Raw genomic sequence first — 11960 nt, forward strand, 5'->3', positions numbered from 1 at the left:
GCAACCTGTGTGTGTGTGGGGGGGGGTTGTGTGAACCGGGCTTTTATTTATTTTATTTTTTTTTAAAGAAAGAGTGAGAGAGAAAGAGAGAGAATTCTTCAATACTTATTTTTCAGTTTTCGGCGGATACAACATCTTTTGTTTGTATGTGGTGCTGAGGATCGAACCCGGGGCCGCACGCATGCCAGGCGAGTGCGCGACCGCTTGAGCCACATCCCCAGCCTGAACCGGGCTTTTAAGTCCCGGTAATTTTAAATTAAAATCCTTCTCAAGTTTTAAAAAAGAAAGAAATATGATATAAGTGCACACAAATGTGTCCACTTTTTTTTTTAAATTTAGTTGTTGATTGACCTTTATTTATTTAGTTATATGTGGTGCTGAGAATCGAACCCAGTGCCTCACACATGCTAGGCAAGTGCTCTACCAACTGAGCCACATCCCCAGTCCTCGTGTCCACTTTTGTATTCAATTTCACGGGGTTTACAGGCGCACAGAAGCTCCTAGAACACCTGAGCAATTTAGAGCAGGTTAAAAAAAAATCCAGAGAACGCGAGGGCACGATGCTCACAATACTGGTTATGAGAGTTCCCAGTTGGGGCCTCAGAGAAGAGGAAAACATTCTGCACCATCTAACACCCCAAGAAGCCCACAAGAAGGGCGCCCACTAGTGAGGAGGGAGCAGCCTGCAGCTGGGGGAATGAGAGCGGAGCTCAGGAAAAGGCTTCCAGTTCGGGGGATGCTGATTTCAAAAGCATCCAGTTCCTAACAGCTCTGCGATTCGGCCTTCTGGAGGAGAGGCTAACCCCGAGCCGAGTAGTGCATGCGCACAGACCGCCACCGCACCGAGGCGGCCGCGAATGCGTAATCGGACCCTGATTCGGGCCTTCCCGTGAGCCTTTGGGGCCCACTCTCGTGCGAACGCCGGAAGCAGCCATTCTAGGTTTCCGGCAATAGGACAGCGGCGGCCTTGCGACCCGGAAGTGTTCCCATTTTGCGTCGTCGGGGCTCGGCGGCTACCCGGCTCCAGGCGTACGTACCACTATGGGGTCTTCAAAGAAGCACCGCGGAGAGAAAGAGGCGGCCGGGAGCACGGCGGCGGCCGGCACTGGGGGGACCACCGAGCAGCCGCCGCGGCATCGGGAGCACAAGAAACACAAGCACCGGAGTGGCGGTGGCGGCAGCAGCGGCGGTGAACGACGGAAGCGGAGCCGGGAACGTGGGGGCGAGCGCGGGAGCGGGCGGCGCGGGGCCGAAGCCGAAGCCCGCAGCAGCGCGCACGGGCGGGAGCGCAGCCAGGCCGAGCCCTCCGAGCGGCGCGTGAAGCGGGAGAAGCGCGATGATGGCTACGAGGCCGGTGAGGGCGGGGCTTGCGCGGGGGGCGGGGCGGGGCGGGGCCCGGGCGCCTGCTTGAAGCTCGCCCGGGGCGCTTTTCACCTGCACTTGTTAAAGGGTGTCGGGATTAAAGGTTGATCCCCTGCACTGAGCCCCGTGAAGACGAACGTCTTCTGTTTTCCTCAGTTGTCTTGCATGACAGGCCTTCAAATAAATGTGTTGGGGGAATAAATGAACGACTGGATGAAGTGGTATCAGTGTGTCCCCGAAGCCAGAGAAAACCTGGTGTTGGGAAAATCGCGTAGAGATCTGAGGCAGTAAGGTGGGCGGGGTCTAAATACGGAAGGACCCTGTGCATTATGCTCTGCTCTGCTCTGCTCACGGTAGGGAGCCTAAGATTTGAGTTAGGGAATGGGTCAGATTCATGTTTGTGAAGCCCACCGCATTGAGAACTTGTTCAAAGACAGGACTGGAGGCCCAGGAGTCAGGAGGGCTATAAACCCACCAGTGAGGGCTGATTGTGGTCTAAACCAAGAATTTTGCTAGGAGGGAGTGATTAGTAATGTTAGACTCCACAGGGATCAAGCAAAACCAGAACTGAAGGAGGCTGGTGACCTTGGAGAGGCTGGGATCCAGGGCCATGTAGAGAGAAAGAGAACTTGGGTACTTAAGAGGAGGTAGGCTATGGGGATAGGGATTCAGGAAAGGATTTGCTCCTAATGGCAGGATGCTCTATCCAGTGGTGTCCAGCTTCTCTACATAGTGTTCAGTGAAGTTCTTTGCTGTTTGTGAGGTGGACGAGGGAGGTCCAACATGCTGAGTTATCAGTGTCCTGAACATGTCACATAGAAGAGTCACCAGTGTTTCTCAACTGCATGAATTGCATAGAGGACACGGTCATGCTGCAGACAGCCCCTGCTGTGTGGGGAGAAACAGACCCAGCAATGATGGACTGTGCCAGAGTTCATGGCAGAATGGTTAATTCTGATTAACAATTGAATGGGGCTTCATGAAGGAGATGGTGTTTTGATCTTTGCATTTGGATAGGATTTTTTTGTCAATGAGGGCAAGTCCAGATTAGATTGTTAGATTAGACAGTTTAGATTGAAGATTCAGAATATACAGAAGTGAAGAGGGCAAAGTGAGGGGTACAGAAATTTGGACCTCTTGGGTCAGGAAAGGAGGATGCATAGAAGAGAGAGAGATCTGTCAATGGAAACTTGTGTAGAGGAGCTGTTAGGGAGCCCAGAGAGGAAGAAGTTGCTGTTGTCTGGTGTTCAGCAGGCCCAGGTGCTGGGGAGGGGCCCTCATTTTTGACCCTGCAGCTGGAGCTGGTGATGCTAGCTTCTTGGTCCTGTGTTCAGCCCCTGCCATGCCTCTTGTTGTTTCAGCTGCCAGCTCCAAAACTAGCTCAGGAGATGCCTCATCGCTTAGCATTGAGGAGACCAAGTGAGTACTATTTCCCTTGAGCTTCTGCTTTCTTCTTCTGGGGCAGCCATATTGGATGACATTCTCACACTAAAGTGGGCCAGGTGGAGTTGGAAGGGTTGTATGAATTGTCTTAGCTAAGCGTTTGAGTTATAGAGGGAGGAATTAAGACGCAGGAAAAAGGATGGTATTCACTGGTTGGGGACAAGCCAAGACCAGCACCCATATTCCCTGGTAGGGAGACCAGTGCCATTTCCACTATCCAGGGCTGCCCAGTTTAGGGTCTATGTTTAGGATAGGGTTACTCATTCCCACCCTAATTTTTACCTCCTATTTGTCCAAAAATGCATGTGGTGCCCCATTTCTTGTGGGTTTTGTTTGTTTTTGTGGTGTTGGGGTGGAACCCAGAGTATCATGCGTACCAGTCAAGTGTTCTTCCACTGATCTACATCTCCAACCTGACACCTCATTTATTTGGCAGCCCCTAACACTTATGTCTCTTATCCTTAGTAAACTCCGGGCGAAGTTGGGGCTGAAACCCTTGGAGGTCAGTGCTGTCAAGAAAGGTAAGTTTAGGGCTGAGGATGGGGTCAAGGGAGGTACAGTGACCGTCTGTAAGGGTCTGTGAAGAAAATGGTGTTAGAGTGCAGAGGCAGCAGCACTCAGTGGTTGTGTGGGTGTATCTGCCAGAGAGCATAAGGCCTCTCCTTACTGTAGTGGGGACCTGGTGTGTGGCTTGCTCTGGTTCACCATGGCATCCTCACTTTGGCTGGAAGGTGCTCTTAGTCGGGCTGAGACTTGCACAGTTGCTGCAAACTGACTGGACTGCGTGAGATTGGTTTTTTAATTAAAATAGAACAACATTTATTTGAGGAGGTTTGGAAAGCATAGAGGGTCCTGTCGTTCTGTGTGGGGGACACAGGAATATGGGGATGGAGCGGGGGCAGGGAGGTGAAGGGTTCTTCCCCTTTCCCTGGCTCCTTCTGGCCCTCTGAGCTGGAAGGGGGCAGGGTGAGTGGCTCCCTCCTCTCCCCACCAGCCATGGGCAGGCATAGCCTCACGTCTGGGCCCCCCTTCCAGAGGCGGGCACCAAGGAGGAGCCCGTGGCGGCCGATGTCATCAACCCCATGGCCATACGACAGCGAGAAGAGCTCCGGGAGAAGCTAGCAGCTGCCAAGGAAAAGCGCCTACTGAATCAAAAGTTGGGGTGAGGGGTCCCAGCCAGGGACAGGCAGAGGAGGCTGCTATTCTTGCTGCCTCATGGGTTGGGGTTGGGGAGCAGGTGGTGAGCTCCCCCAATCCTCACTCCCTTCCCTCCTCAGGAAGATAAAGACACTGGGGGAAGATGACCCCTGGCTGGATGATACTGCAGCCTGGATCGAGAGGAGTCGACAGCTGCAGAAGGAGAAGGATTTGGCAGAGAAGAGGGTGAGCAGCAGGGCAGCTGGGGTGGTTGCTAGGGGCCTCTGGGGGCTGCCAGGTGAGGCTGGAGCCTGGCCCTTGAGAGGTGAGATGGCTCAGAGAGGAGGGGGACTCATGATCGGGCCATGAATTATCTGCAGCTTGCCTGCGAGGCCTTCCCTTTTTGTGCTTCCTCTTGTTAGAGACCTGGGTGTTTGCTGGTGATGCTGAATGGCCCGAGGTCACAGGCCACCCCTCTCTGTCCCATAGGCGAAACTGCTGGAGGAGATGGACCAAGAGTTTGGTGTCAGCACTCTGGTGGAGGAGGAGTTTGGGCAGAGGCGACAGGTAAGGCTGCAGCAGCTGGGGAGGGCAGGATGGGGTGCTGCCACCTTGGTGCTGGGATCTCAGGGTTGGGTGAGTTACAGCTCCTGACTCAGCTGGATCTTCCTCCTTAGGACCTGTACAGTGCCCGGGACCTGCAGGGCCTCACTGTGGAACATGCCATTGATTCCTTCCGAGAAGGGGAGACTGTGATCCTTACCCTCAAGGACAAAGGTGAGCGAGCTGGGTGTTCTGGAGGAGGTCCCAGACACTGCTGAGCCAAGGGCAAGGGTGGGTGGTCACTGCCTCTGCCCTGTCAGGTGTGCTGCAGGAAGAGGAGGATGTGCTGGTGAATGTGAACCTGGTCGATAAGGAGCGGGCAGAGAAGAACGTAGAGCTGCGTAAGAAGAAGCCTGACTATCTGCCCTACGCTGAGGACGAGAGTGTGGATGACCTGGCACAGGCATGCCAGCAGGGTGGTGAACGGGGCAGGGCCTGGGCTGCTGAGGAGATGGGCTTCATGGCTTGTAAGGAGCCACCCTGGGTCCCAATCTGTACCTCTTGCCCTATAGCAAAAACCTCGCTCTATCCTGGCCAAGTATGACGAGGAGCTGGAAGGCGAGCGGCCACACTCCTTTCGTCTGGAGCAAGGCGGCACTGCTGATGGTCTGCGGGAGCGGGAGCTGGAAGAGATCAGGGCCAAGCTGCGGCTGCAGGCTCAGTCCCTGAGCTCTGTGGGGCCCCGTGTGGCCTCAGAGTACCTGACACCTGAGGAGATGGTGAGCGCCTCTGTGCATCATACTGAAGTGCAGATTCTTTGTGCCCCTTGGGCTGCGGGCTGCTAGTTTGCACTCGGGGAGGTTGAGCATTGGCACAGGGCTGGGTTCCTAGGTGGTTTGTAAATGGCTGCCCGAGGGAGGAGTTGGGTGTTGACGAACAGAGACTGTTGAGCCAGATGGATCCAAGCTTGTGTTCCGGCTCTGCAATGCAGCCAGCTTGTGTCTTGGGTGAGTCATTTAACTGAGCCTGAGGTGCCCATCTGGAGTGGCAATGACAGCAGCCACCTCATGAGGCTACTATGAATAGTGATAATGGGTGCAGATGATAATTTTAGAGGCTCACATGGATTTTGGGCTCAGAGGGACTGTGAACAGAGGCAAACAACAGGTGTGGTTGGTGTCTTGGCTAAAGGGGAAAGAGTCTTGGAGCCACACTACGAAGGCTTCCAGGCCTAGCTCTCCCACTTAGGAGCTGGGCAACTTTGGGCAGGGTATGTACCCTCTCTGACCTCATTTCTCTCATCTCACAGTAGAGTGCTAATAGCACCCACTTCACATGTGTATATGGGAAGTACTGGGGACAGTGCTTGGCACAGAATAACACTAAAGAAGTGGTCACTGAACTGGGCGTGGTGGCACATACCTGTAATCCAGCAACTCATAAGGCTAAGACAGGAGCATGTCAAGTTCAAGGCCAGCCTTAGCCACTTAGTGAGATCCTATTAAAACGTAAAAAGAGGGGTTGGGGTTGTGGCTCAGTGGTAGTATGCTTGCCTAGCATGCGTGAGGCACTGGGTTCGATTCTCAGCACCACATACAAATAAGTGAAAATAAAAGTCCATCAACAATTTAAAAAATATTAAAGAAAAAACACAAAACGTGGGGCTGGGGATGTGGCTCAAGCGGTAGAGCGCTCGCCTGGCATGCATGCAGCCCGGGTTCGATCCTCAGCACCACATACAAAGATGTTGTGTCCGCTGAAAACTAAAAAATAAATATTAAAAAAATTCTCTCTCTCATCTCTCTCTCAAAAAAAAAAACCAAACAAACATAAAAAGAACTGGGGGTGTGGCTCATAGGCAGAGCACCCTGTGTAGTCCCAGGTACAACTGAAAAACAGAAAATGGTAGCCGTTATCAAGATCATGGAGGCCTCTGCCTTCCACATCTCTCATCTCTCCTCAGGTGACCTTTAAAAAGACCAAGCGGAGGGTGAAGAAAATCCGCAAGAAGGAGAAGGAAGTGATAGTGCGGGCGGACGACTTGCTGCCTCTTGGAGACCAGACTCAAGACGGGGACTTTGGTTCCAGGTGGGTGTGACTGCAAAGGGGGTGTGAGGGTGGGTTGGCCTGGGCCGGGGCTCACTAGAGGGCCCTCCTCCTCCCAGACTGCGGGGCCGGGGTCGGCGCCGAGTGCCTGAAGTGGAGGAGGCGGCAGCCCCAGAGGATGAGGAGAAGGAGCCTGTGCCCCAGCCCCCGCCGTCAGATGACACCCGTGTGGAGAACATGGACATCAGTGACGATGGTGAGGGGCTGGTCAGCAGCAGGTGGGGATGGGTTGGGGACCAAGGAAGTGATATGAACAGGTGTCCTCCATCTCCTCACCAGAGGACGGAGGAGCTCTGCCTTCAGGGTCTCCAGAGGTGCTGGAGGAGGACGAGGCGGAGCTGGAGCTGCAGAAGCAGCTGGAGAAGGGGCGTCGGCTGCGGCAGCTACAGCAGCTGCGGGACAGCGGGGAGAAGGTGAGGCCAGTGCCAGTATGACTGCGACAGCCTGTGCCCATGAGCACCCGCATTTGTGTCAGCACAGGCGGCACTGCGTCCCACCAGGGGTCTCCTTGGTGCAGAGCCGGGTCCTGAGCGAGTTTCTGGCCTTGGTGGGGGCTCCCTGCATCTGCTTTCCTGTGCCCACTCTCAAGCCTGGGCATCCTTGGCAAGCAGGACAGCCCCAGGGCCCTGTTAGTGTGCTGGGGACAGCGGTGACCTTGTGAGCAGAGAGGCAGGCAGTAGTTTCTGATAGTGACGAGAGCTGTGCAGAGTAAAACAAGGTAGCGTGAGGTCAGTGCTCAGAGAGGGCCTATCAGAGGCTGAGCTGAGGCCTAGGTAACACAAGGAGATCGAGGGGTGGAGGCTGTGGTACAGCAGATGTCTTCAGAAGTGACCCTGGAGTGCCTGAGGCCTGAGTAGGCTGGGGTAGGGAGCGAGCAAGCAGATAGATGGAGAGCCGAGGTGAGAGGTCAGCGGGGTCAGTTTGTATGAGGCCTGGAGGCCATAGCCTTCCTAGCCTTCCAGGGCAGTTACATGAGGCCGGCCAGGCAGAAGTAGACATGGTGACAGAATCTCTCAGGAGCTTACTTTCTTGCAGGGAGCTGCAGGGTCAAGGGAGAAGTGAGTCCTTGAAAGGGGAATTGATTAGGTGAGATGTGGGTGGCAGGAGGGACCCTGGAGTGGAGACCAGTTGGAAGGTCCAGTGTGAGCTGTGGGAATGGCTTGCTTATTGTACCCAGGGAGAATTGGAGGGTCCCGGGTCTCAGTGGCATCACCCCAGAAACTTCTGGGTCTGCCCACAGCTGCTCCCTCCCCCAGGTGGTGGAGATTGTGAAGAAGTTGGAGTCTCGCCAGCGAGGCTGGGAGGAGGAGGAGGATCCTGAGCGAAAGGGGGCCATCGTGTTCAACGCCACCTCTGAGTTCTGCCGCACCCTAGGGGAAATCCCCACCTATGGTCTGGCTGGCAACCGGGAGGAGCAGGAGGAACTCATGGTGGGTCCCATGGCCCCCTCTTCTTGGCTGGCCAGCTCTGCTCTCAGCCACAGGCTTAGTGCTCAGGGGAGGGAATGGGCAGCCCAGGCTGACCCTAATTTCACACCCCAGGACTTTGAACGGGACGAGGAGCGCTCTGCCAATGGAGGCTCGGAATCGGATGGGGAGGAGAACATCGGCTGGAGCACCGTGAACCTGGATGAGGAGAAGCAGCAGCAGGACGTGAGGATGGGTGTGGGCGGGGGTGTCCCTTGTGCCCCAGAACCCCCACCTCGTCCCTAGAGTGGCTCTGAGGCCCAAGGGCTGGCTGGGGTTGGGAGGCTGTCCACAGGGTCCTTGCCTGGTGGGGAGTGACGGGGCCAAGGGGGTGGTAGGAGCCTGTGTGGCTCGCTTATGCCCCACATGTCCTCCCTAGTTCTCTGCCTCCTCCACCACCATCCTGGATGAGGAGCCCATCGTGAACAGAGGGCTGGCTGCTGCCCTGCTGCTCTGCCAGAACAAAGGTGCGGGCTGGGTGCCGTGGCGGGGAGGCAGGGTGCTGCCTGTGGGTGAGGCAGGTGCAGTGCATGCCTCTGTCCCCCTCTGCTGCCTTTTCCTCAGCCCCAGTGCCATGAACATGGGGCCTTGAATCACTTTAGTTCTGGGCATTCGGTGGCAGCACCTGTCCCTCTGCTGTGCTGTCAGGACTCCGTGTCTCCTCAGGAAGGAGTGAGGCGAGACTGGGGTTAGGTCCCAGCTCTGCCATTTCCTGGGTAAAGGTCTTTACCTGTGTGTGCAGTGGGCATACTCAGCAGGGCGGAGGCTCTCTAGCACCCACATGCTGGGGCTGCTTCAGGGTGCCTCGGAGCTGGGCCTGTCAAGGGTGTGGGCAGTCTGGAGTCTCATAGCCTCTCTATCCCCAGGGCTGCTGGAGACCACAGTGCAGAAGGTAGCCCGGGTGAAGGCCCCCAACAAGTCCCTTCCCTCAGCTGTGTATTGCATCGAGGACAAGATGTAAGTGGGCACGCAGGGGTGCAGGCCTTCCCGGAACACAGGGAGTGGGTGGCCAGTGGTTCATACTGAGCCCCTTTTTCTTGCTTCAGGGCCATCGATGATAAGTACAGCCGGCGGGAGGAGTACCGAGGCTTCACCCAGGACTTCAAGGAGAAGGACGGCTACAAGCCTGATGTTAAGATCGAGTATGTGGATGAGACGGGCCGGAAACTCACACCCAAGGAGGTACGTGCAGGCCCCTTTGCAGATAGGGCCAGGCCAATGGTGACTGGGTCAGGGAAAGGCCAGAGCCCACTGAGAGGCCTGTCTTGCTGCCTCTGACTGGGGTCCTGGTGAGGTGGTAGAGTGACCTGGTGAGATAGGTTTTTGGCTCTTGTGGGCAAGAGTCAGCAATCCCCTCCCACCTGGCACGGGGGTCAGACAGGCACCTCTGTACCTCTTGCCTGCCTACTGCAGCCAAAGCCCCCAGCCCGAGGGCCACCATCCTTGAGGGCGTGTCCAGGCTTCTACCGTGGCTCTCCACCCCACACTCACTGTGTCCAGCCCTAGCCCCGAATGGCAGGTCTCACGCCAGGTCCCCTGTCGTGCCGGAGTCTGTGCCCTCTCCCCCTCTCTGCTGCCAGGCCTAGCCCTGGAGTGCGTGAATCAGCACGCCCTCACCCTGTTGGGAAGCTCCTCCCAGGTACAGGTGGCCCTGGCCTCACCTGTAGTCCCTGCAGCTCCTGGCCCATGCCCTGTGTCCCCAGGCTTTCCGGCAGCTGTCCCACCGCTTCCATGGGAAAGGCTCGGGCAAGATGAAGACAGAACGACGGATGAAGAAGCTGGATGAGGAGGCGGTGGGTGCCCAGGGACGTGCTGCATTTGTGGGTGCTGGTGGTGATATGCTGGGCCTCTTTCTGTCCCTGTGCTAACTGGCCCCTTCCCACAGCTCCTGAAGAAGATGAGCTCCAGTGACACGCCCCTGGGCACCGTGGCTTTGCTCCAGGAGAAGCAGAAGGCCCAGAAGACCCCATACATTGTGCTCAGTGGCAGCGGCAAGAGCATGAACGCGTGAGTGGGAGGTGCATGGGGAGGGGGTGGGGGGACTGCGCCCACTTCCCTGGAGCCTTACACCCCTCTTCTCCCTGCAGGAACACCATCACCAAGTGAAGCTGGCCTCCCCCAAAGCCCCTCTCCAACTTTAATGTTAAATAAAGTTCCCTCCTTATTTTTTCCTCCCTGGTCGTGGTGCAGAGTCCAGGGTTATGCCCAGGAGGAGGGGTAGGTGGTACTCTCAGGCAGCCTGGGCCTCTTGTTCCCCATCAGCTGTGTAACTCAGGCAAGTGGCTGAACCTCTCTGAGCCTCAGTTCTGCCTTTTGTAAGTCAAAACAGCTCTGCTTCATAGGATTTCATGTGCAGATTCAGTGAGCTCATTCATTCACTCATTCCCTTGGAATTTGGGCATGAGCAAGATAGGACAGATCCCCGAACACGTGAGACTCAGAGTCTGCCCTCTCTGCCAGTTGACACCCAGTCATCAGATGGCACAACTAACTGAACAGAGATAACAGAGAACAACTAGTATGGATCCTTGAAGATGATCCTTTACCTGCCTTGGCCCCAGCCAGCTAGGGAAACCAGTGTGTACCCTGCCCTCTCCACCTGTTGGTGGCACAGGTCCTGCTGTGGAGATGCCCTCATGCCTTCTTGGTGGACACTTCCTGATATGACGTGGAAGGTGTTTTAGAGTCTTGGTTCCCCTGGCATCTCCAGGGCTGCTTGAGCCATTGCCCTGTAATCTCCCCAGTTAGACAGTTTGCAGGGTGGCCCAGGCCTGCCCAGCCCAGTGGGATAGGGATTGAGTTCTGTACAGGGTGGAGGGGCCACCACCTGTGTCCGCCCTCCTTGGCTGCCTCAGTCTGTGAAGGTGAGGGCCATCCCAGCTGCACCTTGTCCAGGGCCAGGTCGGCTGAGCCAAGGCACTTGAAGACTTGTCCGGCACAGCTGCACCAGGAGAGGTAGGGCTCCTGCTGGGAGTGAGCTCTTGGGGCAGCATGAGCCATCAACAAGATACTTGAGAGCCCAGCATATGTGGACAGTGACCCAGCTGCTACCTCAGGCATCAGAGAAAGTGGGTGACCTGCTCCCTATCCCCCAGATACATTCCAGATGGGTCACAGATTTTAAAATAAAAGAATGAAACCAAAAAATTAATTGAAGGAAATGGTGAACTTTAAAATATAATCTTGGAGTGGGAGAATGTAAGGGACAAAACCCAGTTGCCTTAAAATAAACTGTTAGTGTTGGACAATGTGATTTCTGTGTTGTAAAGACCACAAAGCAGGCAGGCCACTTTTTTCACTCTGTTGAACTTATTCTGATTTACTTTTCCCTTTGGCTGTGCCCTCAAGGTAGGTGCCTGCAGGGTGCACTTGGTGGGTCTAGGACTGGGGAATCAGTCCTTTCTCTCAAAACTGCATGCGGTGCTTCCAGTGTTGGGACTGACAGTCTGGTGCGTCTGGCTGGCTGTTGAAGCTCGTGCCTTATTTGCAGGAAATGGACCAATAGGCTGCTTTATCCCAGGCCTGGTCTAGAGCCAAGATGGCTCCAGAGTAGAACTTTCTGGCTCTATCTGTGGCCACTGGGCAGATTAAATGGCAAGTCAGGGAACAGAAGGGCTCCCCAAGACACCTGAGGGGCTCCAAGCTGGTGCAGTCTGCTTGCTTCCTCTCTGCATCCTGTGGCTCTCAGTTCTCCGGGTTCTCAGGCTGAGGACTTACTTTTTTGTTATGTATTCTAGCCTACTCCCTAGGCTGTGCCCAGCCCAGGTGCCCCGATAGGAGGGGCTACCAAGTGCCCTAGAGGCCTGCGCACCCAGGACAGGTAGGACCCAGCTTTGCTGCTCAGCAGTTGGGCAAGGCCAGCAGTACACCCCCTGACCCTCAGGCTCCTGGGCCCAGTGATAC

The 11960-nt window shown here is 55.6% G+C and overlaps 1 protein-coding gene across 1 annotated transcript; it reads left to right on the forward strand.

Moving 5' to 3' along the window:
- Positions 1-484: 484 nt before the first annotated feature.
- On the forward strand, positions 485-10228 carry SART1 (spliceosome associated factor 1, recruiter of U4/U6.U5 tri-snRNP). The gene is made up of 20 exons (XM_081281850.1): positions 485-1354; positions 2724-2781; positions 3271-3326; positions 3841-3967; positions 4083-4188; positions 4432-4509; positions 4620-4719; positions 4806-4948; positions 5058-5264; positions 6449-6573; positions 6651-6787; positions 6871-7004; positions 7848-8021; positions 8133-8243; positions 8437-8524; positions 8924-9014; positions 9104-9239; positions 9761-9850; positions 9943-10064; positions 10145-10228. Exons 1-20 carry the CDS (start codon positions 1042-1044, stop codon positions 10161-10163), a joined length of 2415 nt encoding a protein of 804 aa, XP_081137976.1. The 5' UTR covers positions 485-1041; the 3' UTR covers positions 10164-10228.
- The last annotated feature ends 1732 nt before the right edge of the window (positions 10229-11960 follow it).

Source organism: Spermophilus citellus (genome assembly GCF_964194105.1).
Source record: "Spermophilus citellus genome assembly, chromosome: 2".
Classification (NCBI taxonomy): Eukaryota; Metazoa; Chordata; class Mammalia; order Rodentia; family Sciuridae; genus Spermophilus; species Spermophilus citellus.

Coding starts and splice junctions, on each gene's coding strand:
- SART1 (XM_081281850.1), top strand. CDS start 1,042: ATGGGGTCTTCAAAGAAGCACCGCGGAGAGAAAGAGGCGGCCGGGAGC. Junction 4,510..4,619: donor AGTTTGGGCAGAGGCGACAG/GTAAGGCTGCAG, acceptor CTTCCTCCTTAG/GACCTGTACAGTGCCCGGGA. Junction 4,949..5,057: donor GTGTGGATGACCTGGCACAG/GCATGCCAGCAG, acceptor CTTGCCCTATAG/CAAAAACCTCGCTCTATCCT.